The 22,025-nt window shown below is 35.8% G+C and overlaps 1 protein-coding gene across 3 annotated transcripts in view; it reads left to right on the forward strand.

Moving 5' to 3' along the window:
- The window catches only part of Rlf (RLF zinc finger), a 125,775-nt gene that overhangs the window by 72,794 nt on the left and 30,956 nt on the right, over nucleotides 1–22,025 (forward strand). For all 3 annotated transcript variants that reach the window (XM_063236169.1, XM_003462277.5, XM_063236170.1), the window contains exons 2-5: nucleotides 5,564–5,718; nucleotides 7,176–7,257; nucleotides 10,551–10,683; nucleotides 18,466–18,668. In XM_063236169.1, the coding sequence (XP_063092239.1) occupies nucleotides 10,623–10,683; nucleotides 18,466–18,668 (264 nt within the window). In that variant the 5' untranslated portion in view covers nucleotides 5,564–5,718; nucleotides 7,176–7,257; nucleotides 10,551–10,622. The remainder of the gene's footprint in view (nucleotides 1–5,563; nucleotides 5,719–7,175; nucleotides 7,258–10,550; nucleotides 10,684–18,465; nucleotides 18,669–22,025) is intronic.

Consider the following 22,025-nt stretch of genomic DNA (forward strand, 5'->3'; position numbering starts at 1 on the left):
ATACAAGCAGGGAAAACTGGCAGATTAAAGCTAGAAACAGTATTATTTTCCTAATTGCTTTCTTTGTCCCTACCAGCTATTAAACTAAAATCAAAATGGATCAAATATCTAAATAAAACATTTAACCTTTTGGAAGATGAAATAGGTAACATTCTTGAAGGAAGCCAGAAGCAAAGACTTTCTGAACCCCATTGCATAAGAAATAGCATTAAGAATCAATTTAGGATTATATCAAATTTAAAAAGCTTCTGAACAACCAAGGAAGCAATCAATCATTAGAGCAAAGAGATAAGCTACAGAATGGGAATCAATTTTTGCCAGCTATGCCTTAGATGGAGGACTAATATCTAGCTTATATAAGGAAGTCAAGAAGTTACACCCCCTCCAAAATGAAAGACCCAGTCAAAAGATGGACAACTGAAATGAACAGACTCCTCTCAGATGAAGTACAAGTAGTCAATAAATACATGAAAAAATGGTCAACATCATCTAACCATTAGCGAAATACAATCAATACTGAGATTACATTCTAGTCCAGAAAGAAGTCAAATAATAACAAATGAAGTGTGGCTGCAGGGCAAAGGAACACATTCTATTGTACATTGTTGATGTGAAGGCAAACTAGTACAGCCACTGGAAATAATTTAAAAAAACCCAAAACTAGGTATTTGATCCAACTGTTCCCCACTAGGTATATTCCCAAGTGAGTTAAAGTTATATCACAGGGATACATGTGCACTCATGTTTAGTAGTACAATTCACCATAACTAAATCATTGCATGCATGTTCATCAACAGATAAGTGGTTAAAATGTGCTGTTTATGTACAGAAGAATGCTGCTACACAGAATAAATTCTGCTAAAAGACTGGATTTGAGGGTCTGGGGATTTAGCTCAGTGGCATAAGCACCTGCCTTGTAAGCAGGCAGTAGTGAGTTCAATCCCTGGTACCAATAAAAAGGAAAAAGAAAAAAAAAAAAAAAAAAAAAAAAAAAGACTGGATTTGAGTCCTTTGTAGGAAAATGGATACGCTTTGGGATAGTAATGTTAAGTGAAATAAATCAGATACAAAAGTTTAAATATTGCATGTTTCTCATACACGAGAAACTGAAAATATAAATAAATCAAAGAGCCAAATAAAAGATAATAGGAAACAAATTTTGCAAATGGGAAAGGAATTAAGAGATAATGGGAAGGGGAAAAAGGATGTAAAAAGAATCCAGTTACGTACATGTACCAACTCTTTGGTGAATAGAATTATTAGTACTGCAAACATATGATGATAAAATGAAAAAGAGTTGATCGTATAATTCAGAGTGGATCAAGTGCTGCCCTCTCCTGGATGTTTACCCTTTACATCATTGCCACATTTTCTTTGGATTTATTATTCTGAGAATTCCATGTGAATAGAAATTTAAATCAATGCTGGGTGTGGTGACTCACGCCTGTAATCCCAGTACTCGGGGAGGCTGAGGTGGGAGGATCGTTGCAAGTTCGATGGCTACATCAGTGAGCTCAAGGGCTTCAAAATGAGCTCAAGGCCAGCCTAAACTGCATAGCGAGACCCCGTCTCAAAAAACAAAAAAAGAAATTTAAATCAAAAGTTTCTTGACAGGTGAGGTGATGCACACCTGTGATCCCAGCACTTGGGAGGCTGAGGCAGGAGGATAGCCATAAGTTGGAGGCCAGTCTGGGCTACAAAGTGAGCTCAAGACCAGCCTGAACTACAGAGCCGAGACCCTGTCTCAAACAAAACGTTTCTTAATGTGCAAAATTTGAAATAATATATAGCCCTCCCTATTAAAAACCATGTTAAGTTGATGTTTAGTTTTCAAAATAAAATACCAACTGTTTTTTGTCAGTTTTGTATAAGCCCCTATGGTCTAATGTATAGAATGTCAGTCAGCAACATTGCTGGAAAACTTTCCCCAGAAGCAGTCATAAATGGAAGTTAGATGCTGTACACTCTTAGGAAGAAAGCTAAATGATGACTTGTTATGCTTCTCACTGCAGAGTATTGAAGGTTATGCTTGGGAAGAAAAGGCAGAATTTGAAAGCGTATTGAGGTAGTTGTAGGGCTGTACATTTTGAGAAGACATACTGCGTAGTGATTGTTGGTTCTGGAGCCAGATGACTGTAATTCAGATTCTGAATTTAACACTTACCCATAGGTGACTTAAGATGAGAAAATGTCTGTTTCTTGATTTTGGAAGTGGGCTGGGGTGGCAGCATCTGTTTGGAGTGCTTGTCTAGCTCTTACGAGGCCCTGAGTTCAGCCCTAGTAAATGCCCTGTATTACCAAAAAAGATCAGGCATTTTGGTGATTAGTCACTTAACTCATGGGGTTGTTGTATCAAGTAAGTTACAGCCACATGTATCTTAACGATGGAAATGTTCAGAGAAATGTGTGGTTAAGCAGTTTTGTCACTGTGTGAACATCGTAGAATGTACTTAAACATAGATGGTGTAGCCTAATAATTATGTTATATGGTATATAGCATGGCGTTTCTATGTTATAAATCTATATATCATGTTACTGTGTTAAGTGAATACTCTGGGTAGTGTTACATGTTAGTATTTGTGTATGTAAATATGGAAAGATACAGTAAAAATAGTAATAGAAATTTTTTAGTTCCAAGGTAATCTTACCATCATCATCGTATGTATGCAGCGAATGGCTATAGTAGCATGAAAGCTATTAAGAAACTACCTAAACCACATACCATGTGTTCAATATATATAATTATGGTCATTCCACTGGGTAAATTAGTACTGAACTCTGAGTTTTAAATTGGAATACTAGAGTACATATTTACATGACATGTAAATATGATTATCCTGAAAGGAATTCTTTGCTCTTTTTTCCTTCTGTTTTTTTTGAGAGGAGGGTCTTTTTGAGACAAGGTTTCACTCTATAGTTTACATTGGCCTTGGATGCATTTTGTAGCCCAGGCTGGCCTCGAACACACAGTATTGCTCCTGCCTCAGCCTTCCAAGTGCTGGGAGTATAGTTGTGTGCCATCATGCCCTGCTTTTCTTTTCTTTTTTTTTTTTTTTTTTGAGACAGCCTCACAAATGTAGTCCAGAACAGCGCTGAACTTGCTATGTAGCTCATTCGGGACACAAGCAATTAAAAAAAAAAGAAGATGATAGTGTTTGTTCCAGTGAATATTCAAATGCCCAGAGTATGTTTGTAGTGGATATTTTAACACTTCACTGTTTAATTTGAACTAATGACATAAAGATTTAGGAGTATAAAACAGTATAAATTAGTATAGGGCAGTATAAATTAGTATAATATTAAACAAAAATTCCACAGAGCATAGGATATTTGAAATTATGTAACTTGTGAAAGTCTTTTTTTTATTTTAAAGAGGATAAAACTAAACAAAACAGAACAAAGCAGATCAGAAGAAGACAACGTAAATGACACAGATTTCAAAGCAAGACAACAGATGATCTACAGTGGCTACCATAATGTCTCTTGTTTTCTTCTAAATAGTTGTCTGAAAGTCTTGATAGATTGTCTGTCAGAAAATAGTAGTAGCAGGACATTCTCATTGAGCTTTGGGATTATGAAAAGACTAATCTGAATTTATGTCTTCTGTGCTTCTGTCTGTAATGCAGTTATATGGTTAGCAGTTGGTAAATTTTCATCTTTGGTTTTTCTTATCATGGTAAGTTGACATACTCTGAAGGATTATGTCTTCTTCAGAACCTAGTACTGTATTATAAGCTTTATATTAATATTTTTCAATAAGTGAAATAAATGCTGGATGTATTCAGCAAACATTTAGTGTGACATAAGAATGAATGTCTAGGAGCTGGGGATTTAGCTCAGTGGCATAAGTGCCTGCCTTGCAAGCGCACAGTTGGGGTTTTAATGTGTGTTCAGGCTGACCTCGAATTCACTGTGTAGCCCTGGGTGCCCTTAAACTTGTGACATCCTCCTGCTATAACCTCTGTAGAGTGCTGGGGTTACAGACATGAGCCACAGTGCCAAGCTTATTTTAATAAATTTCTTAAGGGAGATGAGGAGAAATCTTAGTTGTATAACAATAGCTCTACTTTGAATTTGTTCCACTGGTAAACAGGACTATTTGAGGTTCTGTTTTATGATCCTCTGATTTGTTGCTTTATTAAAAATTGAAATGCAATTAAATGTTGATATTATGATCTGAAAATACCAATGAAGCCAATTTGTCCAAATTGACCAAGTAGTAAAATACTTAATGAATGGATATATTAAAATAACTTTACTGATACTCAAGTATGCAAGGATCAGATAATCCAGTGTGTTAGTTCGGAGTGCTTTTACTATATATGACATGTGTTACCATGTATTTCCTTGTAAGGGGACCTTAAATTTTAAAGTAACCCAACTGCACTAACAGTTCTCAATGATCAGAAGTAATTAATAACAGGAACCATTAATAAGGAAACTAGAGCTGCAGAAAATGTAATAAAATCCTGTGGTGCTACCATATCTATTTTTTTTAGTTCTTTCTGCAGAAAATTAAAGTGAAGATAGGGATTTAGGAATCTTTATTATTCTGTAGGTAATGAATTCAGATCAAGTATAATTCATTTAAGATAAAGCTGCCATTTGCAAATGACATCTGTAGAAGTAGCCCTCAGTGAAAATCCTATTAGGAACCCCCTGGCCCAGTAAGAATCTGTATTCTAGGCAAGAAGTGTTGTATGACAGGTGAGCATAGACAAAACATAATTAGATAATAGGAGCAAAATACATTAACAGTAGGCTAAAGTCCAGTGGTGGTGTGTTTGTCTGGCACATATGAGACCCTGAGTTCAATCCCCAATACCTCAAAGAGAAAAATAATATTAACAGGAGAAAGAATAATCCCTTGAATCTAAAGAGTCCTTAAAGAATTTCGGCACTGTTCAGGAAGAAAATAAGCCAGCATTTCACCATCTTTTGAGCCAGTTGTTAATAATATAACACATGTAATTTATCAGGTTTTATTGCAGTTCCATTTTCTTTTGGTTTAGGTTCCAGATTTACCAGGTAACTTTTCAAATACCACAGTAAGAAGAATGGGGGACCTTGTGTGGTTATGTGACCATTCTCCATTGTAAACAAACTGGCATTTGGCCTTTGTTTTTTAATGTAAATCTTTTTAAAAAAATAGTTATAAAATTTACTTACAGTTTTTTATAAGTTAATACTCAGAAGCTTAATCAGTTCTCTGTGCAGACAGAAAGAGCTTTAGAGAGCCATAGAGCTGATCCCCTACCTCCACCCTCAGTCTAATGATGTATTAATGAAGCTCATTACTGAATTTCAGAGATGGTAAATCTGGCCTTACAGTGAGAATAACTAAGCATTTTATGTTTCATTCTCATTACAAAGGAACAGTTTTACCTTTAAGTCTACTGAATTTTTTAAGCTATGAAAATAGAACCCTCTAAATAAACTTCCTAAAAAGTCAAACAAAAGGTATATGTATATATCTGTTAGAAAAAAGGGGAGAGATAGTGTTTAAGAAAAAACCAATTTGTTTCATTTGTAAAACAATCCAATGTTTAATTTTATTTTTTAGACTTTACTGCAATATGCAAGCAACAAGAATGCATCTGAACACATTGTGTATCTTCTGGAGGTGTATCGACTTGCCATCCAAAGCTTTGCCAGTGCACGTCCATTTTTAACTACTGAGTGTGAAGATGTCCTCCTAGTGCTTGGCAGATTAGTATTGTAAGTTCAAAAATTTAGTATTCTTATTCTTTTCTTTTAAGAATTTAGAATTCTTAAAATTGAGCGCCCTTGTTCTTAATGTTTGCCTAATTTCTCTTCACAGTGACATTACATTTATTCTTCAGATCATCAAAATGTCATACCTTTGTTTTTTGGGTTTTTGAGACAGGCTCTTGCTATATATAGTTCAGGCCAACCTTGAACTCTTCGCAGCCCAGGCTGGCCTCAAAATCACAGTGATCTTCCAATTTCAGCCTCCTAAGTGCTGGTGTTACAGGGATGCATCACCATGCCCAGCTAAAGTCATACCTGTGAAAAAATTTTCTTTGTGGGGAGTCTTTTTCTTTAGCTTCTCAGGAGATATAGTCCAAGTGAAGATCCTGCTAAAGAACATATTTAAAAAGCTTGAATAGTGTTTTTTTACTGAGACTTAGAATTGAAAAATGACACATATATCTCTCTGTCCCTTCGGTATAGGTTGATTCAAGGGACTATATCTGGAAGGTGTGGTGATCATTGAGGAACACTATATATATTGGGGAGAATAACATAAAAACTCTTATTTAAAAGAATAATTTTGGCAGCAAAAAAATATCAGGGTGCAGTTTAAGATTATCACCGTAAGAGTTCATGATCATTTAGCTGTCATTACTTTGCAGCCTAGTAGCAGTCAAAATTACACCTTTAATTTATTGTTTCTCTGCAAAATGAAAAATAAGTTATCCAGCTTACAGATTTGAACTAGGATAATTTGTAGTCTAGGTGGCTTATTTTATTTTTCTTTGGTCTGACCTGTTTTTCAGCCTGTTATCCAGAGTCAGATCCTCTAACATATTTTCATGGACCATAACCATTCATGATTATTTTCCTATCTTTACAATCCCATCAGTCTTTATTTTATTTTATTTTATTTTATTTTTTTTGTCTTTTTCGTTTTTATTGGTACCAGGGATCAAAATCAGGACTGCCTACTTGCCAGGCAGGCGCTTATGCCGCTGAGCTAAATCCCCAGCCCCAATCCCATCATTCTTGCCAGTCACTCTGCTTCTGTGACAGAAATTTGTATAGATGATGGTTTCAAATATTTATCATTTCGTCAGCTGAAGTGACAGTAATTTGAGCTCCTGTTTTTGATTTATGTAGTCAAAGTTGTTCCTGTATGAGTGCTTCTCATGTCCAAACAAACTGAATAAAAATTGCTTGCAATATGATTTCTATAGAGTTTATATTCTTATCAAATGTATCAGAGCAACAATGTAAATATAAAACTTTGTGGCTTATTTTTTTCCCACATTTTTAAAGTTGAAAAGCCAGTTTAACAACTTGAAAGAAATGTTGGAGAATAGAAAGTTTAAATTAGCCTAAGCAAATGAAAAATGTGTGTCCAGTATTGATTGCATACTATACTTTATTATTGTAATGACCTTTATATACTTACTTAGTTATTTGTATTATAGGAGTTGTTTTGAATTATTGCTTTCAGTTTCTGAAAGTGAACTGCCATGTGAGATCTGGGTACCATTCCTTCAGACTCTACAGGTGAGTCGATTTTAAATTTAAAAGAGTGTTTATTTGTGTAGGCATCTAAGACCCTTACTTATTTACTTTCAGAAAACTAACATTGGAAACCCAGACCAAAAACAAGTTCATTGTATATCTGTATTAAGTTCTTTTTGAGAAAAATGACCTCCACCTCATGAGGGTAACGTACCCTTTTTTAAAAAAAAGACAGAAAAAAAAAAAAAACAGTAAAAGGGTACAAGTAATACAGAATTTCAGAAAATAAACAATAAGAAATCTAGTTAATAGATAACATATTGTCATCTTAGAAATAGTCGATCAAGTTGCAAAATTAAGCATACAAAGTGGACATTCAAACAGTGAAACTGCAAACAGTTGTGTTCAATGATCCAACAAAAACTTTAGTAATATGGTCATCTATCTTTTTTTTTTTTTTTGTCATTTTTTGAGATGGTGTCTCGCTATGTGGTTCAGGCTGGCCTTGAGCTTACTTTGTAGCCCAGGCTGGTCTTGAACTCCCACCTCAGCCTCCTGAGTGCTGGGATTATAGGCGTGAGCCACCATGCCTGGCTTCTTCTGGTCATCTATCTTACACACCTAAACACAGTTGCAGTTGTGTCCCTTAGAGCACTTTTTTTTTTTTTTTTTTTTTGTGGTCTTTTTCTTTTTTATTGGTACCGGGGATCGAACTCATGACTGCCTGCTTGCAAGGCAGGCACTTATGCCGGTGAGCTAAATCCCCAGCCCCTAGAGCATTTTCTTTTCCTCTCTTTTTCACAATAACATTTACACATTTTGGGTTTTATTACTCCCACAGTTCTTATTACTTTTTTTGGAAGAGAATAAAACCAAATGTGACAAAACAAAGCAGAGTTGGTCAAAACAAAGGATGGACATAGTACATGATGTAAAAACAGGATACAAGGTAATCAACAGTGGTTACCGTAATGCCCCTTGATACCTTAAAAAGAATTGCCTATATCATCAGGTATAATAAAATTGAACTAAACAGTACAGAACGAAACCAATAAAACCTAAACATTGGAGACATTAGTGAACTTCAAAAGAAGATAATAGTCAAACCAGAGTTTTTTGATGCAACCAGAGTGGGCATCATAGGAGGGTAATTTACTTTTAAAATCATATATGCTTACAAGATAGCAGACAGTATTTCAGTCTTTCACAGTGTACTGTGTAAGTACACTGTAAGGTACTGGATTTTATCACACTGATGTTCATTCACTTTTCTTCCCCTAACACTTCAGGAACATTAACAAGCATTGCAAATCTCAGAAACAACCAAAATAATCATAAATGCTATTCATGCATTTTACTGGTAGGAAAACTACTTCTGTTTTCCCATTAGCTTAAACCTTTCTTAGGTAGATGAGAAAGTAGCAAGTTAGAGGGGAAGGGAATAGATAAGAGAAAAATTAAAGACATTGCCAGTAGCCAAAGGCAATTCTGTTACTAGAAACTAGAAATTTGCTAGATACTGAATAACTATTTTTAAAAAGAAACATAATAAATACAGTGGACCCTTGATTTACAAGCTCAGTTTGTTCCCCTTGCTGGTTGTAACTATAGTTGTCAGTTGAAGGCTCAGACTCCTCTACACAGCCTTCAGGGTTTCTCCTGTGTACAAGTATATCTCGGTGTCCTTACAAAGACGTCGACCTAGGATTTCTCAATTAACCGCATAGAGGAAAGGATGTTGTAATGTTCCTTCCAGAACTCTTTAAGGGTTAAATTTATATCTGAGTCCAACTGAAAGCACAAGCAGCTGGCATTTGGGCCATAACTCACAACTTTGGTTCTAAGTTTAAAGTAAAATTCTGATCATTACTCAAGTTGTTCGTGTGTCTGTCTGATTGTAACTTGAGGGGTTCACTGTTGTAGCAATTGTTAATTTATTGATCACTAAATATGATCACTTTTCTGAAATTTTTTTATTTTTTATATCCTTTAACCTAATAAACCTGTGTGATGGTGTGGCAATTATATTTTGTGGAAACCCAGTACTGAAAAGAAGAGGCCTTGCACCTACAAGTTAGCAAGCAAACTATTTCACAGCAGGCAGGCAAGAAGACCAATTCCACATTACCATCCCTGAGGCATCTTTGGGTTTTGGTTATATAAGGGTTTGCAAGCAGGAAGTACAAAAACAGATAGGGGATCAGTTATAAACTGTGTTATATGTTACTAGGCAAATTGGGCAGATTCAGTTAGAAAAACTGTTTATCACAAGGTGGGGGAGTCTTGGGAGGGAGTTGGGGTGAGGAAGTAGATGAAATCCTGTATGTCCTTGTCCTTGATTAGGCTAGATAGTCCTTGGAACAGGTTAGTAAAACAGGACATATTTTTAGGTAGGAAAATAAAAGCACTGCAGCTGGACTGGGTCAAGTTGACCTGGACCAGACTATCTACAGACAGCAGCTGGATGCAGTCAGTCAAGGCTGAGTGGGTTTGGTGGTCCAGCTATGAGATGGGCCAGTTGACACATCCTGTCTCAATATGGTGTGAAGCTGCTAGCTAGTTTTCACATTTTGAATTTTCTGTTACATTTTCAATTTCCTGTTACAATATGAATTCAGCTCACAAATGGGGAGACAGGTAAAGTTGATCCCTCTGCCTCAGCCTCCCAAGTGCTGAGATTACAGGCATGCACCACCACACCTGGTGAGACGTGTACTTTTAATCATTTCTATTGAGTTAAGTTTCAGTATAAATACTTGTGAAGGATAGATTATTGGTAATTACATTTTCTTTCTGTGTGGAATAGATGGAGCTAATTATCAAAACTTTCATAACATTTTGTATGGAAATACCTCATATAAAAGATATTTTAATAGAATAATTTAAATAGTAGATGCAATTAGTGTCACTAATATTTCTGTTGAAAAAAATAGGCTACTTGTATAAATACTGCAGAAACATTTAATGAAAATGGTCCCAATGGTCTTGAATCATTAAATCAGTTACTACCACAGTTATTAGGGTTTCAGAGTCTGGCTATCTTAAAATGCAGTTGATCAGTCCAAATATTCAACAGTAATGTAAGGACTTATACTGATTGTGGTGACAATTTTACCTGGAAGAAATTCGGGAAAACTTGTAAAGGTACTGTTTAACATAGTTAAAACATCCTAGTTTTGTTTTATTTGAGCTTTGAGGGCAGTCTTTTTCTTTGCTTATTTTAAAAAACTCAAATTAGAGGTCCTTTCAGTTTATGGGTAAGATATATTGAAAAGACAAAGCTTTTAAAAAAAAGCTTAGTATCTTGTTTTCTGTATATACTTTTTTTGTTTTAGGACTCACATGATGCATTGTTGGAGTTTGGGAATAATAACCTACAAATACTGGTTCATGTTACCAAGGAAGGGATGTGGAAAAACCCAGTACTTCTTAAAATACTGTCTCAACAGCCAGTAGAAACAGAAGAAGGTACGTTTTAAAACTTTACTGACAATATTGGAGAATTCATTTTTAAAGGAACTGAAATTGATTATGGGTTAAGATTTTGTTAATTTCACCTGTATATGCCTGGTTATTCTTATTCCTGTTTGGTTTGGACACAGGGTCTGTGTAATTTAGGCTGGCTTTGAGTTCACTATGTAGCCTAAGCTGTCTTCGAATTGTTGTCTTAGTCTCCCAAGTGCTGGCATTATAGGCATACACTACCGTGCCTAGTTTTGTTCTCTTTTGAATAATAAAAATTAACTACTATCATTGAATGTGTTGTGCTTATCAAATAAGGATTCTTTTCTTTTTTTTTTAGGTAGTAGTTTTTATTTTTGCAGTGGTGGAAATTAAACCTAGGGTTTCACATGAGCTAAGTCCTTTGCGCTTTGCTAATAATGTTCATGAAAAGTTCCTGAGATAAACCAGGCATTGTGGTTGCAGGCCTGAAATCCCAGCACTGAGGCTGAGGCATGAGAATTGGTTGATTTCAAGGCCAGTTTGGAATACAGAGTGAGTTCAAGGCCAGCCTGAACTATATAGCCAGACCTGTCTTTTTTTTTTTTTTTCTTTTTGTCTTTTTCATTTTTATCGGTACCGGGGATCGAACTCACGACCGCCTGCTTGCAAGGCAGGTGCTTATGCCGCTGAGCTAAATCACCAGCCCCTAGCCAGACCTGTCTTAAACTACAACAAAAAAGATTCTTGCGATAGAAATGAATACTCTTTTTGATAGTCCTAAGTGTATAGCAGAACTTTGTCCATACTTTGCTCTAGTTTACATAGCCGAGGGCTGTGAAAAAAAAAGTTCTTTTTAATTTACCCTTATAAAATAATTAGAATTCAGTGTTTTTTAGAGAAATGCAAAGAATCACTGTTCTGACATATAAAACTGTCAGTTTAAAACCAGGAAATTTATGGATTTGAGTTGATACTTCCATTTTATATACACAGGAGTATTTGATGTAGCCAGCAATTCTAACCTCATTTGCTTCAAGTTAGTGGAAAGCTCAGGGAATTACATTCTGTTTTAAGTGTATTTCTGGGATAAAAATTCATTTCACAACAAGAACACTCTCTGGCTTATCTTTAGGTCTTAGCGCAGCAGTTTAAATATTTAGGACTTAGGGGCTGGGGATTTAGCTCAGCGGCATAAGCACCTGCCTTGCAAGCAGATGGTCGTGAGTTCAATCCCTGGTACCGATAAAAAGGAAAAAGACAAAAAAAAAAATTTATGACTTGAATTATTCTAGTTAGTTAATTTATTCATCATGTGTGACCACCATTTACATGCTGTTGGGGCCTTTCTGTGTAGTAAAAAGATTGGTGTAAAGGTATGTTTAGATTTTTCTCTTTGTGTCTTTCATGATTCTTTTGGGTGTCTTTTTTTGTTTGGTTGTAAGACATATGCTTGCAGCAAATAATTGCATTCATTTTGGAACATTGACACTAGGTATGTATCTATAGGTAGATGTAGCATCTTAATCGTCTTTACTTCCCCTTCCTTTCCCCACTTCCCCATTCTACTGTTTAACATTTGTACCAACAAGAATCGTGTGTTGTGGTCCTCAAGAAATGGCACGTTTTAGTAAATATAGGCATACAGAAACTAAAAAGCCATCTTTATTATTGACAAAATGATCATGGCATGGAGCCGAGCAAGTCATGCACTGTTTAACAATGAGAATATGTTCCAAGAACTATGTCATTAGATGATTTCATTGTTCCATGAATGTGCTTATACAGTCATCCAGACTAGCTTTTTGCTGTTAAGAGGTATGGTAAATGTGTGGGTATGTGAGGTTACTGGTATGATACAGTATACTGTTCTACACATTTTAAATAAGTTGAAACGGCATTCTAACTGTAAAGTAAAGTAAGTACATAGAGTAACATTTGTTATCATTTTCAAGTATTATGTACTGGGCCAAATTTTAATGTGCTGTACTTTTGTAAGACTAGCTGTTGGTTTGTCAGAAACACTTGAGTAATAAGCTACCATGTTTTGATGTCGCTAAATAACAGAAATTTTCAACTCTTTTGTAATCATGTGGGACTAGAGAGGCATTTGTAGAGTATCATTGACTGAAGCTTTATTTAGCTGCCCAAGACTGCACTTTCAAAAGCATCTCAGAATTAGGCAGATTGTAGTCCAGGTTAAGGTGTTTTTTTTTTTTTTTGGTACCTTGGATTAAACTCACGACCTCACACTTACCAGCCTAGCCCCCAAGTTAAGTATTGAATGGAGCAAACTTAATTCTGTGAAAGTGCCTCAAGCCCAAGAGCAAAAGGGGTAAAGTTGAGTTAAACATCTCTGATTAACTTCCTTTATTTACTAATTAGGTCACACCACCTCAGAAGTTAAGAGTAATTTTTTTTTTTTTTGTCCTGGGGATCAAACTCATGACCTCCCACTTGCCTGACAGGTGATTATGCCACAGAGCTAAATCCCCAGCCATGAAATTTTTTTTTTTTTGGTCTTTTTTTCATTTTTATCGGTACCAGGGATCGAACTCACAACCGCCTGCTTGTAAGGCAGGTGCTTATGCTGCTGAGCTAAATCCCCAGCCCCATGATTTTTTTTTTCACATCAGAAAACAAAGCAGTGGGGAGAAACATTACTCAGCCAATAACCTTTGGTGTCTTTCCTGCTCAATGAAGGTCAATTAAGCACCCAACATTCATAACACATAATCCTAAGGGATTATAATGAAGACTACACACACTGTAAGTGGTGGACAACCTGTAATCTACCTACTTTGATAGACCTTAACTTAGTTCCATATCAGAAAGATTAAGAAAACTTCCTTTTTAAATTTCCATTGCTGCTACAAACTTGATTTATTTGATGCCAAAAAGCTGAGTGATTATCGTTATTGTCCTCTGTTGAATAAACCAGTAACAGAAGCATAATTTTAAAAAATCTCTAAAGAATTCAGTAAGCACGTTTTAGTTTAGTTTTCCTTATTATTATTTTTTTAAAGACACCTTGCTGTGTGGTCCAGGCTGATATTGAGCTCACTATGTAGTCGAGGCTGGCTGCTAACTTGTATCGCTCCTCCTGCCTTACCCTCCTGTGTGCTGGGATTAGGTTTACACTACCATGCCTGGTTTCAGATGACCTCATTTGGAGTTTTTAGCTTGTTTGATTGTCTTACTATGTAGTCCAGACTGGTCTTGAACTCTTCGCTTAGGCTGACTCACAGTGACGCTCTTTCCTCAGCCTAAGACCTATTTTTTAATTGAACATCAATAGTTTTTTTTTTTTTTTTCCCTCTTTTTTCTTTTGGGGTAAGGGCTATGTAATTCAGGTTGGTCTCAAGGCGATCCTCCTATCTCAGCCTCCCATGTGCCAGGATTACTGACATGTGCCATCACGCCTAACTTTAACTGCTGTTTTTGCAGGATGAAGTATGTACAAGATAAAGTGTCATGGCACTTGCAACTTTTAAACAGCTCAGAAAAAAGAAAAGCCATGCAAAAAAATCAAACTGAAGCAGAGGGCATAGAAATTATTAAAATTTTATATCAAAATGCTTGAAAAAATAAAATACACTTACTTAATAACCTGCCTGTATAAGCCTATTTGGACCTATGACCCATTTGATTGACTGATTGATTTTTGTATAGTTCTGTACATGTTTACAGTACCTTAAAAAAGCCTTTCTTGGATACATTACACCTTGCTAATTGCATTGTAATAAGCTTTACTATGTAGTACGATACTTAGTTTTATGTTCTGTTGCACAGTATAGTACAGCATGTAAGAATTCTGCAAATAATAGCAATGCCATCAAATTGGAGTTTCCTTTGACCATTTCGTTGTTCTGAATATCGCGTATACTATATACAACTCCTCATTTAGCGACCAATTCTCTTAACAACCTAGTCCCAAGAATGAAACTGGAGTCATTAAAGGAGGTATGTCATGAATGGGAGACTTGTCAGTGTATACTTCATTATATTTTAAATATTGAAACACATGGGTGAATTTTTTGATTATACTGAGGATCAAATCCAGGATCTTATACGATGCTTGGCAAACGTTACCACTGAGCTACATTCTTAGTCCCCAGATTTCCTTTTAACAAATAAATTTAATTGTACTTATGTTAAATATGTAGCATGTAAGATTGAGCTTTTGCTAAAAATTGATATAGTAATGGTTTAATTAGTTATATAGTATGTTTAGTAAAATAATTTTATCTCCTAGAAGTAATAGCTGTGATTTTTAGAGTGCCTGATAATGTTGGACACTGTATTAATGCTTTCACATTTCCCCCCACAAATCCATTTTCTTACTCTAACCCTTAAAAAAAATAATAATAAAACAAAATTTTTAAGACACATCAGTCAAGTAGCAGCATTGGTATATACATTGAGCATTGCCATCCCCAAATAGTGCTTTCATGTATCATTTAACCTATGAAACAAGTGAGAAGTCATATATGACCCAAATCATGTAGATAAATTGTGAAGGCCGAGTGATGTTAAAAAGTGAGTTGCTAAAAGTTTTTGATTGGAGACTGATAAACCCTTCACTTGCTAAGTACATACAAATATCTGTAATGTGCAAGAATTTATGACTAGTTGTGTAGGGAATAGAACAACCAACAAGAAATATTTGGTCATGAATTGCTGACGTATAATAAAGGAGATATCAAATTATACCAATAACTATTTGAACATTTATTCTGAGCTTGGTCTTTTTTTGAGATAGAGTTTCACAGTAAAGTTCATACTAGCCTTGAAATAACTTTGTAACTCACGCTGGCCTTGAACTCACAGCAATCCTCCTGTCTTAGCCCAAGCTGAGTCGGGTCTTATTAGCATTACTAGTATTTCATTCAATTTAGTTTGGTTTCTTTAATTCATGCAGGATGCATATTACCAAAAGTTTTACAGATGAAGAAATTAGAGTTGTAGAGGTTGGTTAATTTTACTGCTCTGTGTCAACCATTGGCTAAAACTTCAGATGACTCACTCTGAAATCCAAGATCTTACTCTGTGTTATATATAATCCCTTATTACTGTATTTAAGGACAAACTAAATATGACGAAAGAAGTAAGATGCTGGGGCTGGGGATTTAGCTCAGTGGCATAAGTGCCTGCCTTGCAAGCAGGCAGTCGTGAGTTCTATCCCTGGTACCGATAAAAAAGAAAAAGACAAAAAAAAAAAAAAAAAAAAAAAAAAGATGCTGTGGGAACTTCAAGGGGGTGGGGCCCTGTAGATAGCATGCCTGTTTTCAGGTGTGGTGTTTCCTGTGGCATCTGTATAATTGCTTACAAGTTTGTAGGCAGATAGAGCTGTTGGGTAGAAGAGGATCTAGGGGGGACAGTTAGAAAAATTAAATTGTAGAGAGTTTAAAAAGAATGGCAAGGACACGATAACAAAGTTGATTTTCTTAAGGAAAGGAAATAGCAAGAAAGAATAATGCTGTACTATATTTGTGTGCAAAACTACGAAAATACCATTACTGAAAACAGAAAGTGTAAGGAGTGAATCAAGTGAGGGCTATGATGGGGAGTACTTTTGTGGAGTTTCATGAAAAACTAAAATGGAGAGCCACCTAATTGTGATATTTTCCCTTCATGATGGTAGCATGCCACTACATATTCTGGAATGTATGGAACTTAAAATCAAGATCCAGACTCCACCTACTAATCAAAATCCTCAGAATTGGAATGCTAGAGTCAGAACTTTCTGAATTGCCTCAGAAATGGGCACTTACATGTTGTTGGTAGGAGTATAAATTGATGCACTTACAACTTCTGGAGAGCATTTTCGTAGTATAAGCTAATGTTACAAATGAACAAAGCCCTTTACCTTTAGTCTGGAAGTTTTGAAATTCCACTACTAGAAATTTGTGGCTTTTTTTTTTTTTAAAACTGGAGATTGAACTCAAGGCTTTTGAATTGATCTACATCCATTGGCCTTTTTCTATGTTAAGAATCTTGCTAAGTTGCCCAGGCATGGCTTAAATAGTGATCTTTCTGCGTTGGCCTCCCAAAGGGCTGGGATTACAGATGTGCACCGATGTACTTTGCTAGGAATTTGTGTCTTCTTTTGTTTTGTTTCATAAGCATATTCATGTATGTGACATTAGCTATATACATGACTGTAAATGACAGCATTATTGATGATTGCTGGAGATTGAAAACAATGTTAACGTCTATTTGTAGGAAATTGCTGAAGTTCATTGTAGTACATCCATACAATGTGACACTGTTCAGTTAAAACCAATGAAGGGATATAAATGTACTTACAGTGGATTGACCTGTGTGAAGTAGGACAAAAAACATCTGTGCTCATAGAATATTTCTGGAAAGATAAACAACAAAATAGAAGCATTTATTTTTCAAGCAAAGAAATAGGGCACTGGAGCTAGAGTGTAAGGGAGCTGTACCCCTTTTTGTATTTCCTTTGAAATTTATGCTATTTTTAATATAATTTTTAAAACTTTATGTTAGTGAAATGTACCTAAGCTATATCTGTCTATATATGTAGAAATAGAAGTACCTCAGTTCACAAATTCAGTTCTCTTCATAATTCTGATGGCAAACTGAACTGGATGATCCCTTAAGGTCAACATTACTTAATCACTGAATTTGATTCAGTTCTTATCCAACTCAGTTTGTGACCAGAATCATATGTATATGTATGTATGTGGAATATTAGGGAGCTTGTTAGAAAACTTTAATGTTCCATCTCCAACTTAATGAATCAAAATCTGCATTTTATTAAGTTCCTTAGGTTATTCAGAAGGCGCTTTCAAGTCTCAGGAATACTGTTCTAGATTAACCACCTGAGACCGTTTATTCATTCACCATTTGTCTTGACACACAATACGGTATTCTACTCTGTTAAGTTATACTATGTGATGTCATACACTTACTGAGTGTCTTCTATTGAAACATTGGGAGCTTATCCAGAGCGCACTGTACCTTCAGTGCTCAGGTGCTTATTATTTAGTACTGCTCAGAGCAGCATTTTCCAAAGTGTGTACTAAACCAGGAATATGTTTCAAGGTACTAATAATATGTGTAAAAGGGTTCACTGGTCAAATCAGCTTAGGAAAGATTGGGTTAAATAAAATTGAACAGTTTTCTTTTATTGCATGACTGTTCAGATTTGACCAAGGAATCCTTTTTTCTTCTAGGACTATCTCTCAGGTCTTTTGATCGGTGGAACACACTTTGAGAAATGCCTGGTTTAGCGGAAAGAGCACCACTGGCTTTGGAATTTTTGGCAAGTTACCTAACTTCTCTAAATATTAATTTTGCTAACCTTAAGCTGGGGATAATACTTGCCTTGGTGGTGGTGTGAAGGATAAGAGCGGTATATGAGAACATTTAGCTTAAAACTTGGGATCTCAAAAGTAATTGATAATAACTATTATATAGGTTACTTGCTTCATTTTTTTTTTTTTTTGCACTTATGCTTGTAATTCATTTCTCTGTTCCTGATCTGTCTCATCAGAAAGTTAAGGAGGGAAAGGTCAGATAATGTTCATAAGATGTTGGTAGGTTGATTAAAAGCCTGGTGTTTAGAATAGACCTATTAATATATGAATAATAAGCAACAGAACTTACCGTCTCATCTCTATGGGATAAGTATTGAGAACAGAAAAAATTTTCCATTTATCTAAACTGAATTTTTATTAACTAAAAGCAAACCAACAACAACAAAAAGGTATGGAACTTTAATCTTAAGTTTGACATGTTACATGATATATCATCAAACATATTTTTCCTTTTTTTTTCCAGTCAATAAATTGATTGCACAAGAAGGACCTTCCTTTCTACAAATGCGAATAAAACATTTGTTGAAATCTAACTGCATTCCCCAGGCTACTGCCTTAGCAAAACTCTGTGCAGAATCTAAAGAAATTTCACATGTGTCATCTTTTCAGCAAGCTTATATCACATGTTTATGTTCCCTGCTCCCTAATGAAGATGCTATTAAGGAGGTAAGTAAATTAAATAACAATTAGCATTCATACTCGCTGAAAATTTCTTTTGTATAGGTGTTGTTTGTCTTTTCCAAGCAGATGACTTACTTTTTAAAGACAACTAGATATTACAACTTAGCTGTATTTTTCTGTTCAGCATATTGAATATAAAATTAAAAGTAATTTGAGAAGTTGGTGATTAAAAATGATAGAGATCATGTACATCTGAATGATGGTTTGCTGTGAAAGTTTTTTATCTTACAGAAATAATTGTACTATGTTTGAGGAAGGAACAAATTGTTAACAGTGGTATTCAAGGGCTAAGTAAAAAGAAACAAATTTTTAGTTTAGTTACTTTAAACATCTAAATCCATATGCAGGCAACCATGAATATATTTTGAACAGTGAGTTAGTAGAAAGGAAAAGCACAGGTTTAACTGTATATTTGTTCAGTTGAAAGGATTTGACTTTTTTTCCCCCTCACTAGGCAGTTCAGGCTGGCCTTGAGCTCACTTTATAGCCCAGGCTGGTTTTGAACTTGTAATGATTTTCCTGCCTCAGCCTCCCGAGTGCTGGGATTACAGGCATGTGCCTCCATGCCCAGTTTGACAAATGTAATTATGGAAAATTATGATTTAGGTGAGTTTTTTTAAGTATTTTTTAAGCATGTGGCACCCTTTAAAAAAAAAACCTGAATCATTTTTTCCTCAGAAAATTGGGAATTTTTCTCTGATAGTTTTGTTTGTTTTAGTTGGAGTTGTTTTTGTTTTTGAGACAGTGTCTATTTTTTTTTGTTGTTGTTGTTGGTTTTGTTTTGTTTTCATTTGGTACCAGGGATTGAATTTATAACCTCACTCTTGCCAGACAGGCAAGCCACTGAGCTAAATCCCCAGCCCTGTGTCTATATTGTTTAAGTTGGCCTTGATTCCAACACAATTTTCTCAGCCTCCTGAGTGCTGGGCTGTGCATGTGTTACCACACCCAGGTAATAGCTTCAAATAATTAAGTTAGGAATGCCGAGCCTTTGTTTAATTATCTAACTTTAATTTTTTCACCTGCCAGTGAGATCTGATTCATAGATTTTCCTTTCTACACTGAGGTTTCTTACTAAACATAGGGTTGTCAAAAATCTGGTTCTGCGCTATAGTAATTATGAAGTTTGTATAATAATTGTCCTGTAAATATCCTACTTTATCTTGCTACCTATTCCCTTAATATACAGCCTCTTCCCTCAGCCTCTGTTGATCCTATACCTTTTCATTGTGCCTTACCCTGTTCTTACGTTTTCTTCCTTCTTCACGGTGCTTTTCTGTAGTCCATCATTGTCACTTCATAGCATACACTCAGAATTCTTTTTTTCTGGTCTCTACCTTAATTGTACTTGCTGATTACCTGTATCCCTGAATCTTCACGTATTGTGTATAATTACTTGCACCATAGAGCCAGCTTTTGGAAAAAAATCCTCTCAACTAATTCCACCACCCCCCTTTTTTGATTTAAGGTCCTGGTATGCAGTTTAGGCTGTTCTTGAAGTCAGAACTCAGGTGATTCTTCTGCCTCAGCTTCCTGAGAATTGGGATTACAGGCAGTGCCATGCTGCCTAGCCAATTAATTTCACTTTGAATTAGTTTATGCTGTGTTTCTTTGATCCATTCACTCTCCCAGTCTCTTTTTTATACATTTATTATTTATACATTGTCCCCCCAATTTCATTGCATTTTGCTGTATAGGCCAAGCTGGCCTTGAACTTGCAAGGGCTCCTTCTGCCTCAGCCTCCAGAGTGCTGGGATTATAAGAATATGCCCTATGCCCAGTTTTGTTTGCCTCTTTCTTTAAATTTGTCTTGCTTTGCTAGTGAACATTTTCTCTCCCTATTTTTTTCTCTAATGAAATTGAGGCCCTGGAAGAGAATTTCTTTGATCTCCGTGCATAAATCTGTTTACCTGTCTGCATCTGTGCATCTCCACCTTCTCTTTTGTTACTAGAGGTTAAGTAACTTCCACTAGCTAAGATAAGACCAACCTTCTTCCCTTCTATAGTAGTTCCCAGCTATTCTTATATCCCTTAAAGATAATACTATAGTGTTCTTTGCTCTTCTGTATCATCAGTTTTCCTTTGTGCTATAACCATTTATCTATATCTATATATATATATATATATATTTTTTTTTTTTTTTTAAATAGGAAACCTTTATATCTCATTTCCCTTTCCAGACCCTGGCTGTAATCAGCAACTAATGTTTCAATTGTTAAACTTTTTTTTTGTTTTTGGTTTGGTTTTTTTTGGTACCGGGGCGAATTCACGACCTCCGGCTTGCCAGGCGAGCACTTACGTCACTGAGCTAAAACTCTGGCATAACATTTTTTTCCTTTCAAGACAGTCTACTAGGACATGCCACTTGTGCCGGTCTACCCTGTCCCTCTCCAGTTGTGACTCTTGACATGGTTGAATAACTGTTGCAGAGCACATTGGCATACTCCTATGATCCCAGTACTTGGCAGGCTGAGGCAGAAAGATCTGTGCAAGTTCAAGGCCATCCTGTGCCATATAATGAGTTCAAAGACAGCCTGAACTACATAGGGAGATCCTGTCTCAAAAACAACAACAACAACAAGAAGAACAAATGGTCTAACCTCAACTGTCACCATAGTTTTTCACTTGAATTTTTGGGTACCACACTCTCCTGACTTTCTAAACAACTACTTCACCAATTGTTCCTCAGTTCTACTTTGTCCTCCCATAATTGAGTGTTCTATGACCACTGACATCGAGTTACCTCTTTTTTTTTATTTATGCCTAGTTTCATAATCATCCCTCACCTGGTCTCATGGCTTTTAATGTCAATTAAGGTATGCATCCCAAATGTTTTCTCCAGCCTAGTCTTCTTTAAACTCAACTCACATTTAACTGTCTCATTACCATCTTTACTTGTATAACGTTTGTTTTTGTTTTTTGAGGCAGGGTCTTGCTATGTAATTCAGGCTAGCTGTGAATTTCCCATGTAATCTCAGTTGGCCTTAAACTTGCGGATCATCTTACTCCAGCTTCTCTGCTGGCTGAGATTACAGGCATGTGCCACCCTGTTGTCTGACTCATAACATCTCAAATCTAATCTGTCCTGGTATCATTGATACTAGAGTTTGTTTTCATGACCTCTTTTTAAAAACTCTTTAAGGGGATAAGGGAACTGCTCAGTGCTAGAGCACTTGTCTAGCATGTGCAAGGCCAAGGTTTACTTACAAGAGAGCTATTGGAGGAAGGAAGTCACATAGTTGCCTTGGAGGTGGTGGAAACAATATATAACTAACTTCCTCTCCTCTCCCCATTTTAGTTTGTATTTATTATATTGTTAGGAACACTAACATTTGTGTGCTT

This window comes from Cavia porcellus, unplaced genomic scaffold, assembly GCF_034190915.1.
Source record: "Cavia porcellus strain 051 isolate PalLab524CR breed Dunkin Hartley unplaced genomic scaffold, mCavPor4.1 scaffold_25, whole genome shotgun sequence".
Lineage (NCBI taxonomy): Eukaryota > Metazoa > Chordata > Mammalia > Rodentia > Caviidae > Cavia > Cavia porcellus.